The sequence below is a fragment of the Brachypodium distachyon genome, chromosome 2 (genome assembly GCF_000005505.3).
Source record: "Brachypodium distachyon strain Bd21 chromosome 2, Brachypodium_distachyon_v3.0, whole genome shotgun sequence".
Classification (NCBI taxonomy): Eukaryota; Viridiplantae; Streptophyta; class Magnoliopsida; order Poales; family Poaceae; genus Brachypodium; species Brachypodium distachyon.
In genome coordinates this window covers 57,369,355-57,395,377 of record NC_016132.3, presented here as the reverse complement: position 1 = coordinate 57,395,377, position 26,023 = coordinate 57,369,355, and the positions used below count along the sequence as shown (strand labels likewise).

The 26,023-nt window shown below is 49.3% G+C and overlaps 6 protein-coding genes and 1 long non-coding RNA gene across 9 annotated transcripts; 5 read left to right on the top strand and 2 right to left on the bottom strand.

Moving 5' to 3' along the window:
* The first annotated feature begins 1,578 nt into the window (after positions 1-1,578).
* Positions 1,579-8,263, top strand: LOC100836329 (putative disease resistance protein RGA3). Of its 3 annotated transcripts, none has more exons than XM_024458993.1 (5): positions 1,579-1,964; positions 2,523-3,689; positions 4,293-6,903; positions 7,134-7,387; positions 7,705-8,263. In XM_024458993.1, the coding sequence occupies exons 1-4, from the start codon at positions 1,656-1,658 to the stop codon at positions 7,169-7,171; spliced, it is 4,125 nt and encodes a 1,374-aa protein (XP_024314761.1). In that variant the 5' UTR covers positions 1,579-1,655; the 3' UTR covers positions 7,172-7,387; positions 7,705-8,263. The 3 variants fall into 3 exon arrangements, with proteins under 3 accessions (XP_024314761.1, XP_010232791.2, XP_014754561.1); XM_010234489.3 differs by having other exon boundaries at positions 7,674-8,263; XM_014899075.2 differs by having other exon boundaries at positions 7,124-7,387; positions 7,674-8,263.
* An 804-nt stretch (positions 8,264-9,067) lies between these two features.
* LOC100835710 (basic 7S globulin 2-like) lies at positions 9,068-10,754 on the top strand. Its single transcript, XM_003567403.4, has one exon. It carries the CDS (start codon positions 9,145-9,147, stop codon positions 10,567-10,569), a length of 1,425 nt encoding a protein of 474 aa, XP_003567451.4. The 5' UTR covers positions 9,068-9,144; the 3' UTR covers positions 10,570-10,754.
* A 5,270-nt stretch (positions 10,755-16,024) lies between these two features.
* Positions 16,025-17,751, bottom strand: LOC100822313 (protein ASPARTIC PROTEASE IN GUARD CELL 2). The gene has a single exon (XM_003564987.3). It carries the CDS (start codon positions 17,466-17,468, stop codon positions 16,206-16,208), a length of 1,263 nt encoding a protein of 420 aa, XP_003565035.1. The 5' UTR covers positions 17,469-17,751; the 3' UTR covers positions 16,025-16,205.
* Positions 17,752-18,075: 324 nt separating this feature from the next.
* LOC100822007 (aspartyl protease AED1) lies at positions 18,076-20,161 on the top strand. Its single transcript, XM_003564986.4, has one exon. It carries the CDS (start codon positions 18,646-18,648, stop codon positions 20,020-20,022), a length of 1,377 nt encoding a protein of 458 aa, XP_003565034.2. The 5' UTR covers positions 18,076-18,645; the 3' UTR covers positions 20,023-20,161.
* A 1,006-nt stretch (positions 20,162-21,167) lies between these two features.
* On the top strand, positions 21,168-22,819 carry LOC100835401 (basic 7S globulin). The gene has a single exon (XM_003567402.4). It carries the CDS (start codon positions 21,293-21,295, stop codon positions 22,658-22,660), a length of 1,368 nt encoding a protein of 455 aa, XP_003567450.3. The 5' UTR covers positions 21,168-21,292; the 3' UTR covers positions 22,661-22,819.
* Positions 22,820-23,291: 472 nt separating this feature from the next.
* On the top strand, positions 23,292-25,543 carry LOC106866236. Its single transcript, XR_002963338.1, has 2 exons — positions 23,292-23,564; positions 24,998-25,543. It is a non-coding gene; the product is annotated as an uncharacterized LOC106866236 (long non-coding RNA).
* Positions 23,926-25,714, bottom strand: LOC100821690 (inactive anthranilate O-methyltransferase 1). Its single transcript, XM_003564985.4, has 4 exons — positions 25,578-25,714; positions 24,980-25,363; positions 24,636-24,902; positions 23,926-24,533 (listed from the first exon to the last, which is right to left on the bottom strand). The coding sequence occupies exons 1-4, from the start codon at positions 25,650-25,652 to the stop codon at positions 24,189-24,191; spliced, it is 1,071 nt and encodes a 356-aa protein (XP_003565033.1). The 5' UTR covers positions 25,653-25,714; the 3' UTR covers positions 23,926-24,188.
* Positions 25,715-26,023: the final 309 nt, after the last annotated feature.

Below are 26,023 nucleotides of genomic sequence, written 5' to 3'. Positions count from 1 at the left end.
TTTGTCGTCCAAAGGATCAAGGATGACCGTGTATTGAGCTCCTGAAGATAAAATAAGTGCTTACCTAACAAATGTTGTTTAAACTGAAAATGACGAGGCTATGTGGCAAGAGCTACTATATTGAGAGTTCAAGAAGAATTCTTTAGTCATCGAATGTTTCACGCCTCTTGCTCAACAATATCCATCGTTATATAGGAACACATAACAGAAAAATATTTATGTTGCCGCAATCTTTGTGACGGCCCATCTGAATATTCGCTTCAAACGGAATTTAACTGGAAACAAGTGGACGCGTTGGTTGCACTAGGTTCAGTGATGAATGATGGTTCAACTTAATATGGAGCCGGATAGTTTTGTTGAGCGACTTACTTACTTGTGTGTCTTCTCTGTAAAATATATGTAAATGGATTTTAGGTTCTTTAGCACATGAGGTAATAACACCGACGGTACAAGAACTTGTATCGCGCGAATAGTTTAGTACAACAACTTGCAAAATGGTGTCAGGTGGTACAAGAACTTGATTTGCGGGTGCATGTTTGGTCAAAGCCAATGGGAGGATGACACGTGGCTTACCATGCTGGATTCGGCACGCGCCGAATCACTTGTTCGTTTTACAGAAAGCCCCCCGTGCTTTGTTCGCTTTTGCAAAAAAAACTCCGAATCACATTACAGTTCAGAAGGTAACGATCGATCACAGCAAACCCTACGTAAATCCAACCCAGACGATGACGAACGAGGGAGAAAATTTCGGGCTGAGAAAAAGGGACGTGCCATACTGCAGTGATCCTTGGTCATACCGCCGGATTTGTGGCTCCGTCGCCATTGTCACCGCCACTGCCTATTCCGTAGTGATTCCCCCGACGGCCTCGAGGTCGGTGGTGGAAGATGGAACGGTTTGGTTCGTGCGCGGGGGGAGAGACGAAGGGATAGGGAGTGAAACGAGAAAAAATATATCTTATAGGGTGTTTTTTACAAAATACAAATTGCCTGAGAAATGGAGGGACCTCAAAAGCATAGCAAAGGGCTTATAAGCAAATGTACAAACCGGTCTGAACTTCGCGTGGCGCTGACGTGGCTAATTTCGGACTGATCCGACCAAAAGTATACCCACAAGTCAAGTTCTTGTACCACCTGGTCTCATTTTGCAAATTGTTGTACTAAATTGCTGGCGCGATTACCTCTTTGTATATTTATACATGCTAATTAGGTTCTTTAGCTGAAGTATAATGTGAACCGCGTCATGGTGTCCAAGAAATGGAAAAGATGCTGAACTTTGTCGGGTTTTTTGAGTCAGTACCTACATGGAAAAGATGCACATGCTAGGTTCAAAAGAGATCGCATGATAGAGTACATCATTGGCAGGGATGGAATAGTCCTGGTACTACTGTTTACGAGTACTCGTAGTAGTATTTGAATGTTGCCAACACGCGTTTTCAGTTTTTACAAGCTAATGCGTGCGTGGCTATCAACTGCAATATAATTTCTCAGCAAAAAAGATGGAGTGAAATGTGAAGGGACCACACCGACGACTCGAGTCTTTATGAAAATAAAGATATAAAGATATGCGCAGACTCCAGTTCACACTATCTTTGCTGCGCTTCCACAAACCCAGCTGCAGCTGTAGGCTTGTAGCTAGCTTCAGCGAAGCCGCCATCATGCCCGCCGAGGTCGGGGGAATGATCGCGAGTGCCGTCGGGAACCGAATAGCCGCCAAGCTCGGCGAGCTCGTCAGTGACGAGATCGCCCTGCTGTGGGGGTTCCAGGACGAAGTGGAAGGCATGAAGGAGAAAATGCAAGATCTGGAAGCCGTGATGCTCGACGCCGACGACAGGATGCGGCGCGGAGAGAGAGACGGGAGAGCTGTCGGGCGGTGGCTCGCCAAATTCAAGGCCGTGGCCTACGATGTGGAGGACGTGCTGGACGAGCTGGACGCCAACGAGCTCATCAACAAAACCCAATCAAAGGTACTACTAGTACTCATCGCACACATGTCCAAATAATACTATTCTTCTCTTTGCGACACGCGCAGCGACTCGGCATCACTTCTTTGTTCTCGTAAACATCACATTTCAGCTTTTTGGATCGAATTCGTGAACACATCTTTTTTTAGATGACCAGGGGCAAAAGCCCCCGGTCCCAACTTTCGTAAACACATCTCATCTTACAATTTTGAAATAACTTTGTATCATTTTGTTTTGTATATATTTCCCTTAAGCTACTTCAACTATTTTTAGAAAGAAAGGCAAAAGCATTCCATATTTCAATTGAGAAATGTATGGAGGGGATAGGGGAAGCAAAATATCACAATTCATATCTCAAAAGTTGACTTGCAAAATAACTTCCAACCTTGATTTCCCTTACCTCAACTTGAGGTAATTTTCTTAAAATCTGCGGTGTTTTCAGAAGATTTTGGACTCTTTAAATGTTCCGGATAATTACTAAGTCTATTTCACAAAAATGTGAGTACGGAACATGAAATTTTGAAAAAATGACAAATGAGTATTGCCTTCATTTTTTTACAGCTCAAGTTATTCTTTTCCCGGAACAATCAACTCATCCAACGTTCTACCATGGCCCACAACATGAAGAGAGTGAGGGGGAAAATAGGCAAAATAGAAAATGAGGGTCTCCAAACGCTCAATCTTGTGAGTCGTGAAGCACGGGCAGAAAGGAGCGGAAATGGGGAAACTTTTGCAGCCATCAGTACTCAAGGCATGAAAGCTGGAATGGTGGGGAGGGATACCGAGATGAAGAAAATAATCACGCTGCTCGTGAGAAGTGAAGCTAGTGAGGATATCTCGGTCATTCCAATTATTGGGCTTGGTGGTCTAGGGAAATCAACACTGGCAGAATCAGTCTTGGCAGATGAAAGGGTTAACATTTTCAACTTCAAAGCCTGGGTTCATGTGTCTAAGCAGTTTGATTTGCGCAAAATTGCGGGTTCCATCATGAAAAGCATAAATAACAGTATCAATCTTGAAAATTGTACTTTGCAGTTCCTACATGATAATTTAAAAACTGAACTTGCTACCACAAGATACTTAATTGTTCTAGATGATCTCTGGGAAGAAGATGGAAAAAAACTGGAAGAGTTGAAGCGGATGTTACAATATGGATGCAAGGGTAGCAAGATTATAGTCACGACACGTAACCAAAGCGTAGTGGCAAAACTGAGCACGGGTGTTCTTGCAAATCAGAGGATAATTCGCCCTGTACCTGATTCTGACCAAATCAAGTTGGGTGTTTTATCAACTGATGACTGCTGGGAAGTAATGAAACAAATGGTATTTGGGCCTGATGATGACCATAGTGGCTTGGAAGAAATTGGAAGGGAAATTGCATTGAAGTGTGGGGGAGTACCACTTGTGGCAAATTCTCTTGGGAGAGTGATGTCCGAGCTAAGAACAGTCAAGGCTTGGGAAGATATAAGAAACACAAAGATTTTTCTGGGTTCGAGAGACCAAAAGGACACATTAGAATGCCTAATGCTGAGCTACTACTATATGAAGCTGGAATTCAAAATGTGTTTCACATATTTAGCAGCCTTCCCCAAGGGTTTCATTATGGACAGTGATCGTCTAATCCTGCAATGGATCGCTCTTGGATACATTCATGCAAAGGATGATGGTGAAAGGTGTATCAACTACCTTCTAGGGATGTCATTTCTTCAGATTTCGTGGTCATCCTCGGTACGTCGCTCTAGCTCTCTCAGTAGATTATAACCTCCTTTTGTTCAAGTTTTTCATACGTTTTGATTTTTTTATTTAAGATATGTAATTAAATATTTGGTAGCTAAATTAAAATCTCAAATTTCGTGTTAGTAATACTACTTTTCAGTTAGTAAATTTTCAACATTTTTATTTGATCGAAGATTTATTTGAATTTGAAGAATTTGAGTAGCATTATTTAGCTAGTATTTTCCAGCTAGTAAATCTATATTAATATATACACAGATGGCACCTAGCAATATGTTTTAGCACAAGCAGTAGGGAAGGCCCCTTTCCTATCCTAGCAATTCATTGTTCATATTATAATGATTGGGGTGTGTATAACTATTTTGTCTTCTCTGTACTCAGCTGTATCATTTCTCATTCTATGTGAAAAGTGCTAATGACCTTGTATTGTCAAATGGTAGTTCTAGTAATGTGAAAATGTTTAGTATAGATGTAAGACAGACAATCTAAATCATTGGCTGTATAAGGACTAATCGCTTGGTCGCTATGCCTAATATGTTCATTGGATTCTGCATTTGTCTTGCAACACTGTTTTCATTGGTAGTTTATGATCTTCAGGTCAGTCGAAGTCCAGCGCATGACAAAACTCCTCGTGAACTCACCACACATGATTTGGTGCATGATCTGGCGTCAACAATTACTGCCAATGAGTTCCTTGTGCTGGATGCTAATGCTCTCGAACCAAGGACTTGGAACAAAGCTCGTTATGTCCGACATGCACAACTGATCAACTACAAGAATCAATCAAAGGTTTTCAGATATCTGCCAGCTAAAGTTAGATCCCTTCATTTTAGAGATTCAGGAAAACAACAACTTCCCCGAATGGCATTTTCTCGATCCAAGCACATACGTGTCTTGGACTTAAATGGGCATTCCGTTAGAGGGCAATCTACTCCAAGAACCTTTGATCTTGGTGGATGTTCAGTTGAAGGGCAATCTACTCCAAGGAATATAGTGTTGCCATCTTCTATTCATCAATGCAAGCTACTTAGGTACCTTGATGCTACTGCCTTGCCAATTGCATCACTTCCAAAGTCTTTCCACACACTTCAGTACATGCAAACTCTAATTTTGTCCAAATGCTCACTTGAAACCTTGCCTGACAATATCTGTAGCCTCCACAAAATTTGCTATTTGGACTTGTCTGGTAATAGCAGCCTTGATAAGCTACCTGCATCATTGGGGAAGCTCTCTGAACTCTCTTTCCTCAACTTATTGGGCTGTTATATACTACAAGAGTTGCCTGAATCAATCTGCGAGCTGACATGTTTACAGCACCTAGACATGTCAGAGTGTCGTGCCATTCAGAAGCTGCCTGATGAATTTGGTAGCCTTCCAAAACTCACATTTCTAAGCTTGTCAGGTTGTTCCAAGCTAACCAAACTACCTGACATTGTTAGACTTGAGTCTTTAGAGCATCTGAACCTATCGAATTGCCATGAGCTAGAAAGCTTGCCAAAAGACTTTGGCAACCTCCAAAAGCTGGGGTTCTTGAACCTCTCTGATTGCTATAGGGTTTCAGTGCTCCCAGAATCGTTTTGCCAGCTTATTCAATTGAAAGACCTAGATCTTTCAGACTGCCATCACCTTAGTGAACTCCCCGACTGTTTTGGTGACCTCTCTGAACTTGACTCTTTGAACCTGACAAGTTGTTGCAAGCTGCAACTACTGCCCGAGTCATTCTGCAAGTTGTTTAAGCTGAGGTATCTCAACTTGTCATACTGTATGAGGCTGGGAAAGCTCCCCTCATCAATAGGTGACCTTAAGCTTCGGATATTGGACATCTCTTGTGCTTCATCTCTCCATTTCTTGCCGGATAACATCAGTAACATGACTAGTCTCAATCAACTTGAGGTCACGTCAGCACTACCTCGAGTATTTCAGAAGGTTCAAGACATTAAAAGGGACCTGAATTTGTCAAGGTTAATTGTACATAATGTACATAAAATATATAAGGAAAGATGTAGCAGTATAGTGAATCTTACACAATTGACTTGTCGTGAGCTGCGTGTTGTAGAACTTCAGAATGTCAGGCATCCAGAAGATGCAGAGAGAGCCAAACTGCGTGATAAATCAGATCTAAGAGTGCTACTTCTACGCTGGAGATTGCAAAGGAAGGAGGATAACCGGCATAAAGCTGTGCTGGAGAACCTAGTACCTCCTCGGACTCTTGAACAATTTTTGCTGAATTGTTATATGAGCAAGGATTTCCCTAATTGGATGTCTCACATCTCCTCCTACCTCCCTTCACTCACCTACCTCAACCTTTCTGATTTGGGAACATGTGATACTCTGCCTCCATTTGGGCGGCTGCCAACTCTAAGAAATCTAGTTATGAAGAACATTCCCAACATCAGGAAGATTGGCAAGGATTTCTATGGAGAGGATGGAACTTGTACGAAATTAAGAAGGATACAATTGAAGTCGATGAGGAATTTGGTGGAATGGTGGACAACACGGTCAGGAGAAGATAATGGAGAGTTTTTAATCCCTAATCTGCATAGAGTAGAATTAATAGACTGCCCAAAGTTGAAGTTCCTACCATATCCCCCAAAAGTTATGTTGTGGTACTTGGAAAACAGTGGTGAGGTCTTGCCAGAAGGAGGATTTGGGAAGCTTTCCTCTTCCACTCTTCCTTTTTCTCTGAAAATTGTAAACTGCATTTTTTCGCCAGAAAAGTGGGACAGACTTCAGCACCTCCCCACCCTTGAGATATTTCAAGTTCAATCATGCCGGGGCTTGAGGGCCTTGCCAGAGGCCATTCAGTACTGCACCTCTCTCAGAAATCTATATTTATCGTCATTGAAGGACCTGGAGTTATTGCCGGAATGGTTGGGGCACCTCACTTCTCTAGAAGAATTTGTCATTCGAGATTGTCCCATAGTTACATTTTTTCCCGAAAGCATGAAGAACCTTACCGCTCTCAAAGTAATATCGCTGAGGGATTGCAAAGGCCTGGATATATTGCCGGAATGGCTGGGACAGCTTATTTCCCTTCAAGAATTTTACATCATCCGTTGCGCTAACCTGATATCTTTGCCTGAAAGCATGCTGAACCATTCCACCTTGAAGAAACTCTACATTTGGGGCTGTTCAAGTCTGGTCGAAAGGTGCCAAGGGGAGTATGCCTACAGGATTTCACACATCCCGACAGTTACACTCAATAATGGTACGGAATTCCCAGAAGTTCAGTAATTCTTCGTTTCTCTTGGTTACTTATGGCTTCATTTTCACATGCTTCTCCAATGTTTATGATTACCTTGGAATTTGTATAATGCATAGATATATCATTTCTCTTTGGTGTCTGTCATTTTCACATGCTGATAAGTAGTTTTTCACTGTTATTTGAATCAATTTATTTGGATGGGTAACAAGGAAATAATTCTTAGTCTTATGCAGAGCCATGGATGAATTCTGAACAAGCAGGAGAAGAATGAGGTGGAGTTGATGGCTCTAATAAGGAGAGCTGAAGAGACAAGTGGGATAGAAAACTGCAGCTTTTTTTTCTGAAAGCTTACGGAACCTTGCTGCCTTGAAGGAACTCTACATGTGGGGCTATCCAGGTCTGGTTGAGAGGTGCCAAGGGGAGGATGCCAACCTGATTTCTCACGTCCCGGAAGTCACATTATACAGATGAACTAGAAGAACTAGAGGTACGCAACTCCCATAGGCCCAGTAAATCTTTGTTTCTCTTAGGTACGCATGACTTCATTTGCAGATGCTTTTGCAACATTTGGTCTGTTTCGATACGTCATTTGCTTGCTCTTCGGCCTTAAATGAGTTATCCTTTACCATCAAGTAGATTACTTATTCCATCGATACTCTCTAATGTTATTCATTGCATTCTCGCTACACATAAGAGCACTCATAACAAGCACACATTTGTGTGCTCTGTGCCTCTGTGGCCTTACAGCTCAGTATGCTATTTTCCCTGCACAGGGGCTGTGATTAATGAATTGCATTGTCTCAGAAGGGTATCTGAAGAAAACAATAGATGGAAATATTTCCTGTGGGGGGAACTGTTGCTGATCCGTTGTATGGAATTATTGGTCTTACGCAGAGCCGAGGTCGACATCTGAAGACATGGGAGATGATGTACTTCTGGAGACATGGGAAAGGGAGTGGAGAGACCGAAAAAACTCTGGATGGCTGATGTGCAGAGAGCTAAAAGCAAGAAACTGGAGCTCTCTGTAAAGCCTGATGGAGGCGTATTCGAGGCAATATATGAATGCTTGGTTTTTTTCTTTTTTGGATCCAATTGCGAACTTGGGGTGTGGAGGATTAGGCTTTCCAAGGGTAGGAAATTCGTAGCCAAATTAGTTATACGCATTGGAACTGACAAGACGGTGAGAACTTATGGAGCTAAGAAGCAGGATCGTGTTAAAAATTCTACAGAGTTCAGAATTTTGTTGTATTCATTTTTATCTTCTGGAACTTACATAACTCTGTAAAAGGATGTACTGTACTACTGATAGATGATTCTAAACGAATTATTTTTTTTCGAAATAGAATGTTTCTATACGATGGTTTCTGAGTATTTTTGTAAATCTGTAACTGATTAGCTCGTTGCTAATTAGAAAATGTCGAGTCACCCTGCAGACAGAACAGAACTACTTTAAACATTTCTGATATTCGGGCAGCCTCCAGGCAACCATCAATATACCAGCTGTTAATAATAACAATAACGACGACGACGCGTGGTTCCTTGGATTCATATTACTTGTCTCAAATTTGTCTAAATACGGATGTATCTATGTGTAAAAAACGTCCAGATACATGTAATATTTCGACAAGTAATTTTGATCGAAGAAGTAGCTTTTTTTAAGCAAGACGATGTTAACAGTGTTCTTCTCAGAGAGAATCCACGGGTATGACAATAGTATTTCTGTAGCTTAGTTTTATTTGGCCATTCCGGATGACTATGATGACCACACGCAATCAGTCAGTTTTGACTTTTGACCGGTCACCATGCAGTGCATGCCTGGATTTATTAGCCTGCGGGCTGGTTGATTTGCATCTGAGATAAGGACGTACAAGTTTTTTTTTTCGAAAAGAAGGAATGCCCCCGGCAGGACGTACAAGTACAAGCCCACAGTTGAACAAAACAAATCTACGTAGAGCAGTGCTGGTGCACTGACTGCTAGTAGTACCATGTTCCTTAACTTCAAAGGTTGGATGCTAAACATGTACTTACAGCTTAATTAGTATGAAGATGCTAGCAGCCGAGGTTTAGAAATTAATCGATATTGACTTCACGTAGTGCGCCGTATTGTCAACTCTCCGATCCGAGGAAACGTACAATAGCAACTAGCACCAGTAGATCCTATACAAAATCGATGAAAATCCACATTTGACAAGCTCCAAAGGTTGTATAAATATACATTCAGCTAGTAACGCATTCTGTATATCCATGGCATCTATATATCCAATCATCTTCTGTTCCCAAATCCCAATCCCATTACACCGTTCCAAAATGCAGGAGGAAATGTCTGCCCAAGCCAAGCTTGCCCCTAACAATAATCCAACGAGCCACGCGTTCCATCGTGCCATCGTCCTCTCATCACTGCTCGTCGTGCTACTTCTGTCATCATCCACGGCGCCGGCGAGCGCCGAGGACCCGCCAACCGCGCCCACCAAGCCGCCGCTGATCTCCCGGCTCGCCAAGGACCCGGAGACATCTCTCTACACCATCTCCATCAAGGCCGACCGGTCGCCGCTCGTCGTCGACCTCGCCGGCTCCCTCGTCTGGTCCACCTGCCCGCCGCCATTGACGCCTCACGGTACCGTCCCGTGCCACAAGTGCACCGGCGCCGGGGACGAACCCTTCAACCCGGTAACCCGCGAGTGCTCCTCCTCCGGCCCGGGCAACATCCTGACGAGCTTCCCCATGTCAGCCAACGCCACGGACGGCGTCATGGAGCTGTACCCGCCAGAGGAGTCCTTCGCCGTCACCGGCAAGTGCGCGCCCCGCCGGCTTCTCAGATCCTTCCCCGCAGCCGCCACCGGCGTCGCGGGCTTCTCCCGCCGCCCGCTCTCGCTCCCCTCGCAGCTCGCCGCTCGCCGCTTGTTCGGCAACAAGTTCTCCCTCTGCCTCCCCTTCTTCGCCACCTTCGGCGACACGCCCGTGTTCCTCTCGACGCCGGACCCGCGCGGCTTCATCGACTACACGGCCCCGACCTCCATCCCTTACACCCCTCTCCTCACCAATGCCGCCGGCGGCGGCTACTACATCCCCATCAAGGCCATCTCCGTCTCCTGGCACGGCGAAGTCTCCCGGGCGGCCATCCCCGCCGGCGCGCTCGACCTCGACCTCGCCAACAACCATGGCGGCGTCGTGCTGAGCACGGCCACGCAGTACGGCCACATGCGGCGCGACGTGTTCGACGCCTTCGCGGCGGCCTTCGACGACGCCATCACCCGGGGCAAGATCCCGATGACCACCGTGGAGCGCGTGGCGCCGGCGAAAGGAGAACCGTTCGAGCTCTGCTACAGGGGTGGGTTCCCGATGCTGAAGCGGCCGGCGGTGCTCGACGTGCCAAGAATCGACCTCGAGCTCGGGGACGGCGCCACGGGGAACTGGACGCTGTTCAACGGGAACTACATGGTGCAGACGGAGAACGGGTTGTGCGTCGGGATACTCCCCATGGATGATGACGCCGCCGCCGGACGCCGCGGCGGAATGCACGTGGAGGGCGAGCCGGCGGTGGTCCTCGGCGGGAAGCAGCTGGAGAATAACTTGCTGGTGTTCGATCTGGAGAAGAACGTGCTTGGGTTCAGCATGCTGCTGGATTTCCGCTTGTCCGGTTGTATGAGCTCCAAGTTCTTCAGAAACTAGATGTTGCATCCAGTGCATAATAAGAACAGAGTGAATATTTTGATTTGCAGATCGTGATATTAGTCAAAAGGAATAGAAGAAGCTCTGCTTGGATCGAGATCTCAGAACTGATCCTGTCACTCCAAGTAAAGCATGTTGCACGCACACCATGACAACAAAGTCGTCGCTCGTTTGGTTGCTTCCAAGCTTTTTTTTTTAGTGAAAATACACTGTCTTTATTAATCAATCAACAAAGAAATACAAGCATCGTTCCATGGCTGAGTGAGCCAGGTGAAAGGGCCGTGCAACGAGGACAAAGAGCTCTTAACAAGACTATGAGCATCCAAGTTTGAAGATATACCCTCATGAACAACGGTGACATCTAAAAAGTCTCTATTTCGGACATCAACCTCACGTAAAATAGTACTATAGCTGCACCGATTACCTTTGAGGAGACCCTTTATGACGGCTTGGGCATCAGAAGCAACCTGAAACCGTTGGATATTTAAATCCTTGGCCAAGGCCAAGGCTTCGCAGCATGCAAGTGCTTCCAACGTTGGCGGATCGTTATCCCGGGGTAGACACGAGCTGACGACCCCTGGTAGCGGCCCAACTCGTCATGGCAAATCGTCGCCGCCGCCCCTTTGTTCTGGTTCTTGGCGACACCTCCATCAACGTTGATCTTGCACATACCCGCCGGCAAGGGGAGCCAGCGGGGTGCCGTAGGGGGCGATCCAGCCCTAGCCCGAGCTGGTGTACTAGACTGAGTGATCTGAAGCTCCGAAAGAAGCTTCTGAACAAAGCCATGAGTAGTCACAGGACTCTGAAAAATAGACTCGTGAATTGCCTTCCATCTCGCCGACCAGATCGCCCAAAGGGTCAATAGGATTTGCGTGAATTCCGCATGAGACGTCGTGTCGATAAGATGAAACAACCACTCCCGGGCGTCAGGGCAAGAGGAAACACACATATGCTCAACGAGCTGATCATCCGCCAAGGCCCAAATGCACTTCGCCATTGTACAGTCCAGTAAAGAATGCCTCCAGGAATCATTAGTCGCCCGGCAGATTGCACACACTGCCGTGTCCGCCATATGGCGATGCTTAAGAACATCACCCGTGGGAATCGAACTTTGTGCTAATCTCCAAGCAAATACACGCACTTTAGAAGGCACTTTGATCTTCCACAACTGGGTCCAAGATCTCTCAGATTTCAGAGAACTCGACGATGGCCGCTTCTCAAGCCAGTACTCATGGACTTTCTTCGTCGATACTAGCAAACGATAACAAGAACGGACACTAAATATCCCAGATTTCTCGAAATGCCATGCCCAAAAATCACCATAATTCATCGTGCTCAGCGGGATCGCGAGAATAGCCTGCGCATCCATCGGCAGAAATAGCCTCCGCACTAAATCGATGTCCCATTCATGCACAGTAGGATTAATCAACTCCGATACCTTCACCGGCGAGTCAGACCTTGCAGCCGTATAGGGAAGACGCCTCTCATCACGTGGTATCCAGCCATCATACCAAATTGAAGTCGTTTTACCATCTCCAATACGCCTGACAATGCCCAGCTTCAAAACATCCCGTCCCTCGATTACAGCCCGCCAGATCTGAGATGGCCGTTGTCCCAAGCTAGCTGACATCAGAGAGCCCTGAGGAAAGTAGACAGCTCGAAGAATTCTTGCGCTCAAAGTGGACGGTTGGGCCAGCACCCGCCAAGCTTGTCGCGCAAGCAAAGAGAGGTTAAACAACTCGATATCGCGAAAGCCAAGTCCCCCCCTATACTTTGGCATGGTCATGGTGTCCCATGAAACCCAATGAGGCTTGCGCTTGCCCTGCTTACTTCCCCACCAGAAACTCCGGATCATGGAATTAATCTTGAGACATAAACCTCTCGGGAGCTTAAATCAGGCCATCGAATAAATAGGAACAGCCTGTGCCACAGATTTAATCAGGACTTCCTTCCCCCCAGCAGAGAGCACTTGCTCCATCCATCCCTGTACTTTACCCCAAACACGGTCCTTCAAATATTTGAAAACCCATTTTTAGAGTTTCCTACATCTGTTGGCATACCAAGATATTTAGCATTTAGAGATTCATTAGGCACTTGGAGCAACTCCATCATCACATGCCTCGTATCTGCTGGGCAACCCTTACTAAAGTGCAAGGCTGGGCCGGCAAAATCGGAGGCCATGTGCGAAACGGTAAATGGGGCCTCCTATCTCACTAGAAAAATATAACTAATGTGTTATAATAACATATATAATATCTTACATAGCAATTGGATATGTTAAAAATCATGCCTATTTCAACTCCTAGTTGCATAATGTTTATTTACACTTTCTCTTTTATTAAGCTTTTGGACACCAGATTCATGCTTTCTAAAAGCTATGATTCAGACCTTGAATTCTTGAAACACTAGATACAGAAGATGCATAAAACAAAATTAAAGGCATATTGATCAACAAAGAATCAAACAGAAAGCAGATCTCAAATGGGTACCGGAAGTAGATCCTCCCAAATTGCTAATCAAGCCTGTTGCTAATTGTTTGCTGCTAGAGTGCTAGTGCTCCGCCAGACTGCAGATCGATTGGGTAAGAAAGAATCTGAAGCCGCCGTCTTGCGCGATGGATGAGGAGAAAAACAACGACCGGACCAATTGGCCGTCGACGATTGGGATGATGGGATCGGACGAGGCGTTGAGGACGGCCAGACTGCAGATCGATCAAATAAGAAAGAAGGCGCCGTCCCACGCGATGGAAGACGAGAAGATGCAGTGCGGCAGCGACGCTGGAGTCCGAGCGCTCGGGCTACCTGAATCCCTCATTAACGGGCTGGCTAATGCTTAATGGGTTGCAGCGTAGCACTGTATAGCAGTAGAAATTTTGGGGGCCCCATTTTGGGGCCCTGTTCAATGGAACAGGCCGCACTCCTGTCCGGCCGGCCCTGCTAAAGTGGATTGAGCTCTCCTGCCGGTTGATACGCTACCCCGATGCATTACAATAAATATCCAGAACCTCTGTGACAGTCTCTGCACCTGCAAATAAGAGATGATTGAACGGGGGAGTTGTGGGCGCCACAACGATGCCCGACAAATTTTCCGAATTCCCCCTGCTCCTTAACAGGCAAGACAAACCTTCAGCTGCTAACAAAAACAAATATGGTGAGATTGGGTCACCCTGACGGATCCCCCTTGTCGAGCGAAACACACTTGTTCGTTCCCCATTAAATAGCACCGAGAAAGATACAGAGGTCACCACCCTCATAATCGAAGATACCTAGAGATCAGAAAAACCAAGCTTGGCCATGATAGCCCGTAAATATTCCCATTCAACTCGGTCATAGGCCTTCATCATGTCGAGCTTCAGAGCACAATATTGAGATCCTCGGGCCCTTTTCTTCTTCATAAAATGTAGGCACTCGTACGCCGTTATAATATTATCTGTGATAAGGCAACCCGGAACAAAAGCCGATTGCTCCTCAGAAATAATTTCTGGTAAAATCTCCTTCAAACGATTCGCTGGAACCTTGGACACAAGTTTCAAAACCACATTACATAAGCTAATCGGACGAAATTGAGATAGAAATGATGCACCTAGGACCTTCGGAATTAAAACAATACGGGTGTGATTCATATCGTGCAGCTGTTCAACACCATTCAGAATATTCAATACCGCCTCCGTCACCTCTTCCCCACACAAATCCCAATGTCGCTGAAAAAAATGTGCCGGGAAGCCGTCAAAGCCCGACGCCTTCGTCGGGTACATTTGGAACAGCACCGTTTTGACCTCGTCCGCCTGATACAGGCGATCTAGGCGCTCGGCCATAGGAGTAGTAACCTTCCTGGGTACACAATTCAGCACACGCTCCATGCCAGCAACCCCTTCCGAAGTATAAAGATTATCATAAAAATTCTCCGTATGCTCCACCATCTCTTGAAAATCCTCGGTAAACACGCCGTCCGGGAGACATAAACGCTCAATACGATTTTTCTTCCTATGGCCACTTGCCTTTTGATGGAAAAAACGGGTATTACTATCTCCCTCCGCTAACCATTGAACTCGAGATCTTTGGCGCCACATAATCTCCTCCCGCTGGTTCCACTCCGTGAGCTTGTCAACAATTGCAATCTCCTCGCTAGAAGGTCCAGTACGACCTGGAAGGGCATGGAGTCTCTCCAGTTCGGCCAGAAGCTCCCTCGTCTTTTTACGGACACTGCCGAAGATCTCATCATTCCAAGAAAGCAAAAGATCGCCAAAAAATTTTAATTTACCATTTAATTTTCCACAGTGCGGCTCCGACCTGATTCCTTCCACTTACTGGAGACAAAGGAAGCGAAACTTTCATGTGTCTCTCTTGAGAAGAATCAGGCAATGTCTGACTTAGCGGCAGTGAGATGGAAAAGAGTGGCAAAAGGAACCTGGACCACCATTCTGTGGAAGCTAGCGCCCGATCCAGCTGAACCCTTGTAAAAGAACCTCCACGAACCCTCTTCTCAAAAGTCCATACATTGCCATTAAAACCAAGATCACACAGGCCACACAGATCCACAGCATCACGAAAGCCTCTAATTTGTTCAGAGCTACGTTCACCAACACCAAAGTGTTCATCTTGATGCAAAACTTCATTGAAATCACCAATGCATACCCATGGCAGACTGGACTCACTCCTAAGGAAACGAAGCAAGTCCCAAGTCTTGTGTCTCTCACGAACAGAAGCTTCCCCATAAATGCAAGTGAGACGCCATGGCTCGTCATCCCCTCTGTGAACAATAACATCAATATGATACTGCGAGTAGCGAATTAACTCCATTGAAAAATCATTGTTCCAATACAAAGCTAGACCTCCACTCCGACCATTACTACTAACAGCAAGACTACTACTAAAACCCAAAGTAAAAGCAAGATTATTAGCCCTCGCGCTTGTCACTTGTGTTTCTTGCAGACAGAGCACTGAAGGGGCAAAACGTCGCACCATAGTGCGTAGCTCGCGAACTGTCGCGTCGTTGCCAATCCCATGACAGTTCCAACTCAAAATACTCATTGCTCCCGGCGGTCCCCCTCCATGAAGGCCGCCGATCCATCAATACTAGATTGCGCTTTTGAGGGAGACGATCCCTGACGTATCTTCTTGTTTGCTTTAGGCTTCACACGGGGAGGCGGTGGAGGTGTGGAACATCCTCAACCCCCTTAGTAATGATCAAATGTTCCATTGACCACTCGATTTATAGTAATGATCAAATGTTTGGGCCGGTATGGATGTGCAGGTCCTACAGTTCGGATTGAGGCCCGCTAGACTGCTAGCTGGACATGCATATGCATCTATGACTATGACATGGGCCTGGATCGACCCACAGAACCGCATCCGTGTTAAGCCTTTGTTCTCGGTTCTCTGTGCCCGTATATTTGATTTCCCTTTTCATTATCACCACGGAAAATAGTGCAAGTGGAAGCGAAAATGCGGATTCGTTGCTTTCAACTGTAGTAACTTTCTCTGATGTTTGTCGATTTTCCAAAAAATGACATTCACAGCTCTTCTGCAGATGGTAGTGCAAATATTTTGTTCGAAAACAAAACAAAGACAAAAGATACAGGTTTATTAGTACAACGATCCGATCGATCCCCAGCCACACCAGCCAGAGCAAAAGCCTTAGCCGGTGCGAGTGAAATTGAAGTGACCGCACTGAGTAAACACAGGCAACCTAAAGAACCCAAGCCTCTTCTTCTCCAAATCAAACTGCAGCACGAAGTTCTCCATCTGGAACCCACCGACGAGCACCGCCGGCGCGCTCGCATCCCCTTCCTTCACCCCTTCCATCTCCACGAACGCCAGGCACGCCGTCCCGGGCTTGACGTCCACCATGGAGCTCGACCCGGTCATCGTCCAGCTCCCGCCGCCTTCCATGGCCAGCGCCACGCTCGGCACAAGGTACCCCGACAGCCCGTTGGGCAGCGTATTGGCCTCGTAGCAGAGCTTCAACTGCTTCACAGGGCTCCTCGCCTTCTTCGCCCAGGGGATCTGCTTCGCCAGTGCCTTCTCGAACGCGGCCAAGAAAGGCCGGTACACGTCCCGGCGGAGGAGCGTGTACGGCGTCCGAGTGCAGAGCACGGCGCCGCCGGTTGCCAGCGCCTTCTTTGGGAGTCGGACGGGAGTGTTTTCGAGCAGGATGGACTTGACGGACACGTAGTACGCCGGGCTGCCTTTCTTGGTGACCACGAGAGGCGTGTAAGTAAGCGACTGCGTGTACTCCGGCTGGTCACGGAGGAGGAACAACGGGCCGCCGGAGCCGAAGACGGCGACGCCCGGGCCGTAGACGCCGCCACGGGACAAGCAGAGGAGGAACTTCTTGGGGAGTCTCTGAGACCCCGCGACCTGGGCCGGGAGCGCGAGGCCGGTGCCGGCGAGGCCCGCGACGCCGGCGGAGCCCAACGGCAACTTCTCCAGGAGCTTCTTGTTATCCCCCAGCGAAACGCAGGCGGCGATGGCTTTGACGGAGACCTGGCTGACCGGGTTCCGGCCGTCGGTGGTGTTGGCGACGAACCTCGTGTGGCTCAGGTCACCGGGAGCGCAGGAGCCGGTGACCGGGTTGTACGGGTAGACCGTGCACTTGTTATGGCTGTTGGGTGGACAGCTGCTGCCGGAGGAGGAGGAGCGGCAGCCGGGGAAGGGGAAGCCGTTGGCGAGCTTGCAGGTGGGGCTGGTGCAGGCGAGCACCGCCGGGTGGTGGTCGGGCTGGCAGGTCGTCCAGACGAGCGGGCCGGCCGTGTCGAGGACGAGGGCGGCGCCGTCGTGGAAGGGGATCGTGTAGAGGGAGGTTTTCGGGTCCTTGGTCACCGGCACGAGCACCGGGAGAGCCTCGCTTCCTGGTGTCGCCAGCACGAGCAGCAGCGCCAGGACGAGCAGTCGTGCCATGGCCGGGGAAGTTAATTCGGAAGTGTGGACTGGGCTAATTTTTTACGTACATGCGATGCCCCGTTCTTATATATATACCGGTGGATTGGGGATTGTTGAAATGGAAGCATGGGTTTCACGGTCCGGGCAGGAATGGATGCATGTGCGATCTCTGCACACCGGAATTCATGGCGATCTCTCTCTCCATCGGCGGTGAGAAGTGTGTACTGGTGGTGCTTGTTAAATTGTTTTGGCCTGCCGTCGTGTCGGGTCTTGCTCTGTGTGGCGTGCGAAGGAAGGTGCATGCAGACTGCAGAGCATGCTCTCTCTTATCTGTCAATTTGTTGGGGAATGGGGAAGGTGTGGCTTTCGTTGACCTTCTGACAGGAATCACGCGGACGAGACGAGTCTTCCCAGGCACGTCGTCAACCAAGCATCCCGGGGATCGAGACCAGGGATGCATGGACTGCTGGAACTTGGAACAGAATTGTTTTAGCAAGATTCCGTTTATTGCGAATTGGACCATGCTTATATATTGACATCTCTGCTCATTCTCGACCATGCATGGAACTAGACTGTGATTTTTGTGACTTCATCGCGGTTACTTTTTTGTACTGCTTGACAACTTTCAGGAAAAAAAATCTGCTTGCGACGACTACTATCATCTAGAAAAACAAAATTGATATTTTTCTCTCCTACTGTACTTACTCCTACTGACCAGCAAGGAAAATAAACAAAAGAAATCCAGAGTAGTATAACGGAATTGAGATTTGAATGAAAACAATGTTAGCAGGATGTGCAGGCCACGCCAGGCCCAGATTGCCAGATATCCTCGTAGCAGTAGCAGGCTAGCAGCCCATTATCCTCGCCACCTGATACCGGGCCAAACGGCTGCCCCACACATCAGACTCCTTCTCCCGGAAAAACAAAAGGCCATGCCAAAGCCGAGACTAGCCGAGATGGTGGCAGGCTTGTAGCCAGGCAGGCCACATTCCAAACGGCTCCTCCCCACTGCTAAACACCGACCAATGGAGCTACCGGCCGGCAGGCGCAGGGCAATTTAACAAGTACACTTCCATCTCGGTTCTCACCGCCGATGGATCGAGACCCGGATCACCATTAATTCCGGCGTCCAGAGATCGCACCTCGGCACATGCCTTCGCAATGAACCGATCGATCAATTCCCATATATTCCCCAATGACCCGACGCACTATAAAAAGGTTCAAAAACAGATCGAATGCCACGCCCACGAATCAATCGAGAAATTTAATCAAGATGGCACGAGCACGGCTCCTCCTCGTCCTGGCCGTCTCGCTGCTGCTCGTGCTGGGTCTGGCACGGCCGGCGTCCTGCGAGCCTCATCTCCCGGTGGTCGTGCCGGTGACCAAGGACACTCAGACCTCCCTCTACACGATCCCCTTCCACGACGGCGCCACCCTCGTCCTCGACACGGCCGGCCCGCTCGTCTGGACCACCTGCCAGCCCGACCACATCCCGGCGGCGCTCGCCTGCACCAGCCCCACCTGCAAGCTCGCCAACGCCTTCCCCTTCCCCGGCTGCCGCGCCTCCTCCTCCGGCAGCAGCTGTCCAGCAAACAGCCATGACAAGTGCACGGTGTACCCGTGCAACCCGGTGACCGTCGCCTGCGCCCCCGGCGACCTGAGCCACACGCGGTTCGTCGCCAACACCACCGACGGCCGGAACCCCGTGCGCCAGGTCTCCGTCAAAGCGCTCGCCGCCTGCATTTCGCCGAGGGATGACAAGATGCTCCTGGAGAAGCTGCCCGTGGGCTCAGCCGGCATGGCGGGGCTCGCCGGCACCGGCCTCGCGCTCCCGGCCCAGGTGGCGGCCTCGCAGGGACTGCCCGCCGACAAGGCCAAGTTCCTCCTCTGCCTCCCCCGTGGCAGCGCCGGCGGCCCAGGCGTGGCCATCCTGGGCTCCGGCGGGCCGCTGTACCTCCTCGCGGGCCAGCCCGAGGACTACACGCGGTCGCTGCAGTACACCCCGCTCGTGGTCACCAGGAAGGACCACCCGTCCTACTACGTCTCCGTCAAGTCCATCGCCGTCGACAACGCCGCCGTCCCGGAGAAGGCGCTGGCCACGGGCCGCGTGGTGCTCTGCACCCGGACGCCATACACTTTGCTCCGCCGCGACGTGTACCGCCCTTTCGCTGCCGCCTTCGAGGCCGCCCTGGCGAAGCAGATTCCCCGGGCGAAGAAGACGAAGAAGCCGCCTGTGAAGCCGTTCACGCTCTGCTACGAGGCGGCCTCGCTGGCCAACACGCTGTCGGGGTACCTGGTGCCGACCGTGACGCTGGCCATGGAAGGAGGGGGGAAGTGGGCGTTGGCCGGGTCCAACTCCATGGTGGACGTGAAGCCCGGGACGGCGTGTCTCGCGTTCGTGGAGATGCCGGGGGTGAAGGCTGGGGATGGGAGCGCGCCGGCGGTGATCGTCGGAGGTTTCCAGATGGAGAACTTCGTGCTGCAGTTTGATCTCGAGAAGAAGCGGCTCGGGTTCTTTAGGTTGCCGGTTTCCACGCAGTGCAGCCGCTTTAATTTCACTCGGACCGGCTAGTAGACTACTGTACGTCTGCAGGAAAATTGGGAATTGATGGTTGTGATGAACTTTTACTCGAAGTATCTTGTCGTACTGAACTTGTACTCGAAAACAAAATTGGGAAATTTGGGAGTATCTTGTTTTGTTTTCGACCGAAGATATTGGAATGCTCGTGTCATGCATCTTTGGAAAGATGGACGTCTCTTGCAACATTTCAGCAACGTATACAAGTTGGAGAACAAACAAACGATCAGCATTTTCATACTGACAGAAGAAAAAAACTAATGTCGGATAGAAAAAGGAAGAAAAAAAAAGAGGCTTTTTTGGGAGCAACCAGAAAACAAAGGCCATGCCGCCGAGATAACAAGATGTCCGCGTAGCAGGCCAGTAGCCCACCATCCAAACAGCCCGGCCTCCTCCCCATGCAAGACTAAACACCGGCCCATGCAGCTGCTCGCCCATTTCTCTCGTAAACTTTTTTTTTAAAACGGAGCTCTCTAAGTACGCACGCTGAGTTTGACGAACATCAACGAGAGGAATCCCACTCGAAACAGCTGAGAGCTCGCTTTTCTAGCTTGGTTAGAGCGGGCATCATCATTCATGTATACGCTACGCGTGGACAGATCTCGATCCAAGCATAAATACATGTGGCTTCTTCAGTTTTTCCACTCTTACAGGCTTGTAGCCCTTTGACTGATCATCGTGCAACATGGAGGCGCGCCAGGCTGATCGAGCAAGATCCGGCCTCTACGCGCTACACGTACGTACGCCGCCTGGATCAGTTAATCAATTAACTGAAGCTGATGATCACCACCGACACCTAGCTAGTGTACCACGTTACTACACGAGTACCTCCTGCGACCTAGTTGAATTTTTTCGATTCCCCTCTCCCTAGCTGAATTTAATTACCCATGTGATGCGTGGAACGACCAACAATCAATGCGCACGCAACAAGTGATAGTTTTGATTCGTCAATTACAGAATTCACTCGGTTAATGGCGCCTCGATCGAAGGTCGTGCATGCAGACGAGCCAGCCGACCTGCAGCACACCTGCACGAGACTCGCTGCACGCTCCTCGATCTGCCAGTGATAATAGTAGTAAAATACAGCAAAGTCAGCTTCGATCCTCAGGTAAGCAAGCATCCATCGATCGATCTAATCACCACTGTATATAAACTGCTCGCTGCTAGACCCCACGCCTTGCTTGAACGCCGATCGACCCGGAACCGGCCACACCACCGGCCTAGCTAATTTACCAGCCGCCCGATCCATCAAACCAACGGCCGGATGGCCGAAATGGGGCAACCAAAACCCCTCCACCAGCACCACCACCTCGTCCTTCTCGCCACCGTCCTGGCAATAATGGCATGCACGGCGGCCGGCGAAGAAGGCAACGGGAAGCCACTGGTGACGGCGATCACCAAGGACGGCTCCACGCGCCTCTACTCCTTCCCGGTCATCAAGAACGGCAGCCCACTAGTCCTGGACCTGTCCGGCCCCATAATCTGGTCCACATGCCCGGACTCCTCCGCTCACGACACCATCGACTGCAACAGCCCCGCCTGCATGCGCGCGCACAGGTACCACCCGCCAAACTGCCCGCACACCGGCTACGGCCAGCCGGACGCCCCCCGCAACCCCTACCGCTGCAAGTGCACCGCGCACCCCCACAACCCCCTCGGCTCCAACTCCGGCGGATCCACACCGCAGTCCGGGCAGGACCTGACACGTGTCGCCCTCTCCGCCAACGCCACCGACGGCAACAACCCGCTGAGCCCGCCGGTGGCATTCACCGCCGTCGCCTCCTGCGCGCCGGAGTCGCTGCTGGAGGGCCTCCCGGAGGGTTCCGTCGGGGTTGCCGGGCTGGGCCGTTCCGCGCTGTCGCTCCCGGCCCAGGTCGGGAAAGCCCAGGGCGTGTGCAACAAGTTCGCGCTCTGCCTCCCTTCCGGATCCGCCTCGGGTAATCTCGGCGTCGCCATCTTCGGCGGCGGCCCGCTCTCGCTCCTCCCGATGGTCGGCACGGACCTGACGGCGAGCCTCGCGGGGGAGACGCCGCTGGTCAAGTATAAAGAGTGCCCCGGGTACTACGTCAAGGCCACGGCCGGCATCGCCGTGAACCAGGCCCAGGTAGTCCTCCCCCTCGACGACGGCAAAGACGGCTGCGGGCCGCTCGTCGTGGGCTTCTCCACCACGGCCCCTTACACGGAGCTCCGGTCCGATGTCTACCGGGCCTTCATCAAGGCCTTCGACGCCGCCACGTCAGGGATCCCAAGGCTGCCATCCCCAACGTCTGGGCCGAAATTCGAGCTGTGCTACGAGTCGGCGAAGCTTGGGTCGACGCGGCTGGGCTACGCGGTGCCGCAGGTGGACGTGATGCTTGACGGCGGGAAGAACTGGACGGTGTTCGGCGGCAACTCCATGGCGCAGGTGGACGACCGCACCGCGTGCCTTGCGTTCGTCGAGATGGCGGAAGGCAAAGCGACGTATGGCGGCGGAGGTGAGGCCGCGGCGCCGGCGGTGGTGATCGGAGGATTCCAGATGGAGAACAACCTGGTGGTGTTCGACGAGGAGGAGCAGCGGCTTGGGTTCAGTGGGCTGCTCTGGGGACGGCGGACCACCTGCAGTAACTTCAATTTTACCATGGCTGCTGTCTAGTTTCTGCAGGACTTGCTCCCGTTTATTTACTGCATCTTGTCATGAGTAGTTCTATGAAGAGTGTTCGTCTTATGATTTCCGGATTTTGATTTGCCGGCTTTGACTGAATTAGGAATTCATATATTGAGATTGTTATATGGAGTATAAGAGACTTTTTAACCTTGCCTATCGTATTCCTTTCCTTTTAAATCAAGTTTTTTTTCTTAGCAGATCAGTCATTGGTTTTTTTTTCTTTTTTTTGAGCGAAATTAGTTCTTTTTTCTCAACCGTGCAAGTGTTTTTTTTAGCGAAACCGTGCAAGTGCTGGTTAACAAAATTCCTGAGCGAGATTACAACATCGCGTGAACCATTTATAATAAAATTAGGACTTACGTGTCCAGTTTCATAGTTTTAGAACTAAAGTGACACCGCAGTCTGCGGCAATAACAGTAGAACCGCAGGTGTATTTACCTCTCAACAAAATTCGAACGGGCCAGGGAATTTGGGTGGGCCTGCTATTTTTCAGAGTCCTCACATCCAAGGCCTGCTATCAATCCATCAGTCATGCCATGCTACGTTAACGGGCCGAGCCGATCGAACTGGACTCGTGAATTATCGCCGCTGCCCGTCGTCTTCGCCGCGAGACGAGATAGGCCTTCTCCAGGTCATCCGCCTTTCTTCTTTCTCCCACTCCCCAAGCGAAACCGCCGAGTGGATGATGGATCGAGTTCGGCCCAGTAATGAAGCGGCGGAGATTCACGGCCGCTGAGCGTCGCCGGCGGCCGGAGAGGAGGAGGTAGTAGATGCCGCGCGCAGATCGGCGGCGGTGTTGGCGTCCCTTTTACCGCGCCCGCGATGCGTGGGGGACGTGCGCGCGGCGGCCGGGAAGAGGAGGCCCCGGAGGCTTCCTCCGTAACGTTCGGGGGTAAGTATGCGCAAACTTTACTGCCAGTTGAACAACTTCAGTACTCCGTATATCGGCCACTGTTCGGCCACTGCTCACGATTTCACGAACAAATAGGATGACTAGTTTATACACCTCGGCCGAAACTGGGTTAGCACGCAAGTAGAATCAGGCAGAAGTAACTAGGTTCTAGGATTAGGATTAGCAAAGGCGTGAAAGGTGTGAGCTCAAAATAATATTCTATTTCTTTGACACTCAAAGCGAAGTTTCATTACTCAAGAAGCATTACATCGTCAACCATCAGATGAACTATCTGATCCGGAGGATTATCTATCCAGACCGATTCCCCACTCTTAGCTAACAGACTAACATGACCAACTCATAGCTCAAAGAAGTCTTTACTTCAAAAGAAACTAATAACACTTTGATCTTCTGCTGCTTCAGACCCATTATTGCAGTTCATACACTGAAGGAAATACCAACTACAACGAAAACATAAAGTTTTAATTTCCACAGGATATAAATGATGGTGTAGCCAAATATCAGAAAAGGCAACGATTCAATGATCTCATCAAATTAATGTGGTATCCTTGTTCCCTGAAGGAAATCAAGCGGTGACACACGGGCCGCCCGGTTATCTGATCATCATGCCTTGGTCAGTGATACGGCTACCAAAGCTAATGTGCGTCTGGAAAGCTCGTCCTGCAAGCTTCCCTCCAGGCTCCAGCGCTGCTCCGCGGCCCTCACAAATTCATCCATGTTCACTTCTCCAAAATGCTGCACAACAATCGGCTCGAAAGCGGCTCTCATATGGTTTGCGTACCAGCTCGCAGTGATGAGAGCTCTGTCGATGCCACTTGTAAGGTCGTGGACAAGCATCTCCCTGATAAAAAATGAGCCCTCGTCTTGGATGACCTCCCTCAGCTCTTCGTCGGAAGGTCCATATATCGGCACGTAGAAAGAATCAATCTTTGTTTTGTCAACCACACCCTGTCAAATCATATCAAAAGATCAAGAGATCACATCCCTTGTGTATTTCCGTGTTTGTTGGCAACTCATAAAATGCTATGCCAGAGAAGTAAAGGAATGTACCTCTGAGTCCATGACATGTAAAATCTCATATAAGGCTTCACAGGGGCGAATGGACTTTGAGGCAATATCATTGGAATGCCTGCCTCCAAGGGAAACAACCATCTGGCCTCCTGGCACTAATTCTTTGGCTCTCAGCTCCAGGAAAAGTCTAAACTCTTTCTTGAACTGCTGTGCATAAGCGTCAAGCACCACAGGGAGCCTTTCACGCCTAGCATGCTCATCAACGTCATACGCCGGGATCCGGTTCCTCGTTAGATTCTCAGGAGCCTGTAAGAGTAAAATTTCTTCCTTTCAGAATGGACACGTAATGCGATGGATCGAACCATCGTCAAACTCACATATACCTTTGAGAGCCAATGCAGGCTGTTGGACGAGCACACAAGATGCAGGGAACCACTAGTGAAGAGCCTCCCATAAAATGACCCCGGTGCGATACCGGTCACGACAACAGGCGCGTTGCTTCGTTGGAGCGTAACCAGGCTCTTCACCACCGTGTTGAAGTCATTGCCAGGGAGGTCGTTGAGGAGGACGCACACTTCGGGTGTTGGTTGTTGAAACTCAAGGCAGTGGCTGTGGATGGCCTTGACGGCAATGGAGACCAGTGCTAGCGCGTTTGGGCCAGAGGAGCATCCCAAGTCTGCGATCAACATCTTTCCGGGCAACAAGGTGCTGCATAAGTCAACTATGGCATCTTCTATCAGGTGCTTCATCCTGTTCTGCTCGGTGCTCTGCAGTCAACTTGTACTTCAGAAAACCTCGTTTTATCATTTCCAATTTTTCATCTTCTTTTTCCATAGTGTACTATTTGTTTAAATGTCAGAGATATAATAAGCTACATGATGGACGAGTTCTCGAGGAGATCACAATCTTCAGATGCATAGTGACAGACGAACAAACAGTACTAGGAAGAACACTGCGGGTAAATTAATCATGAGAAAATACCTGAATACTGGAGTTGCGAGCATAGCTTGTTTCCCCTTGCCCATGATTCATGTGCAGCATTTGTTTGGAGGCCATGGCTTTGGTTGCAGCGGAGCTAAACTCCAGAGAACTTGAATATCGGATTTTACTAGGAGGGCAATGCTAACAATGCACTGGAAGTTCAGTTCTTCCTATGCTCGACTGGCTGGGGGTGGCTGCTCTGAGCTTTCTGGCTGCTTATTAGGGGTTATATGGTCAACTGCGTTTTATCGATCATAGGACCAGCCAATAGACCTGTTATTTTGGTGTTCAATTTGTGTTGGCACCTCCAGGTGAGCGTAAAAACAGAAGAATTAAACATATCTTGGTCAACTACTTTCAGTGCATTGTTAATCTGCTTTATTTAACACGAACACCAATAGCTGTGCTGTACTTCTTTTTCGTAAGTTACTATCACCACCAGCCCA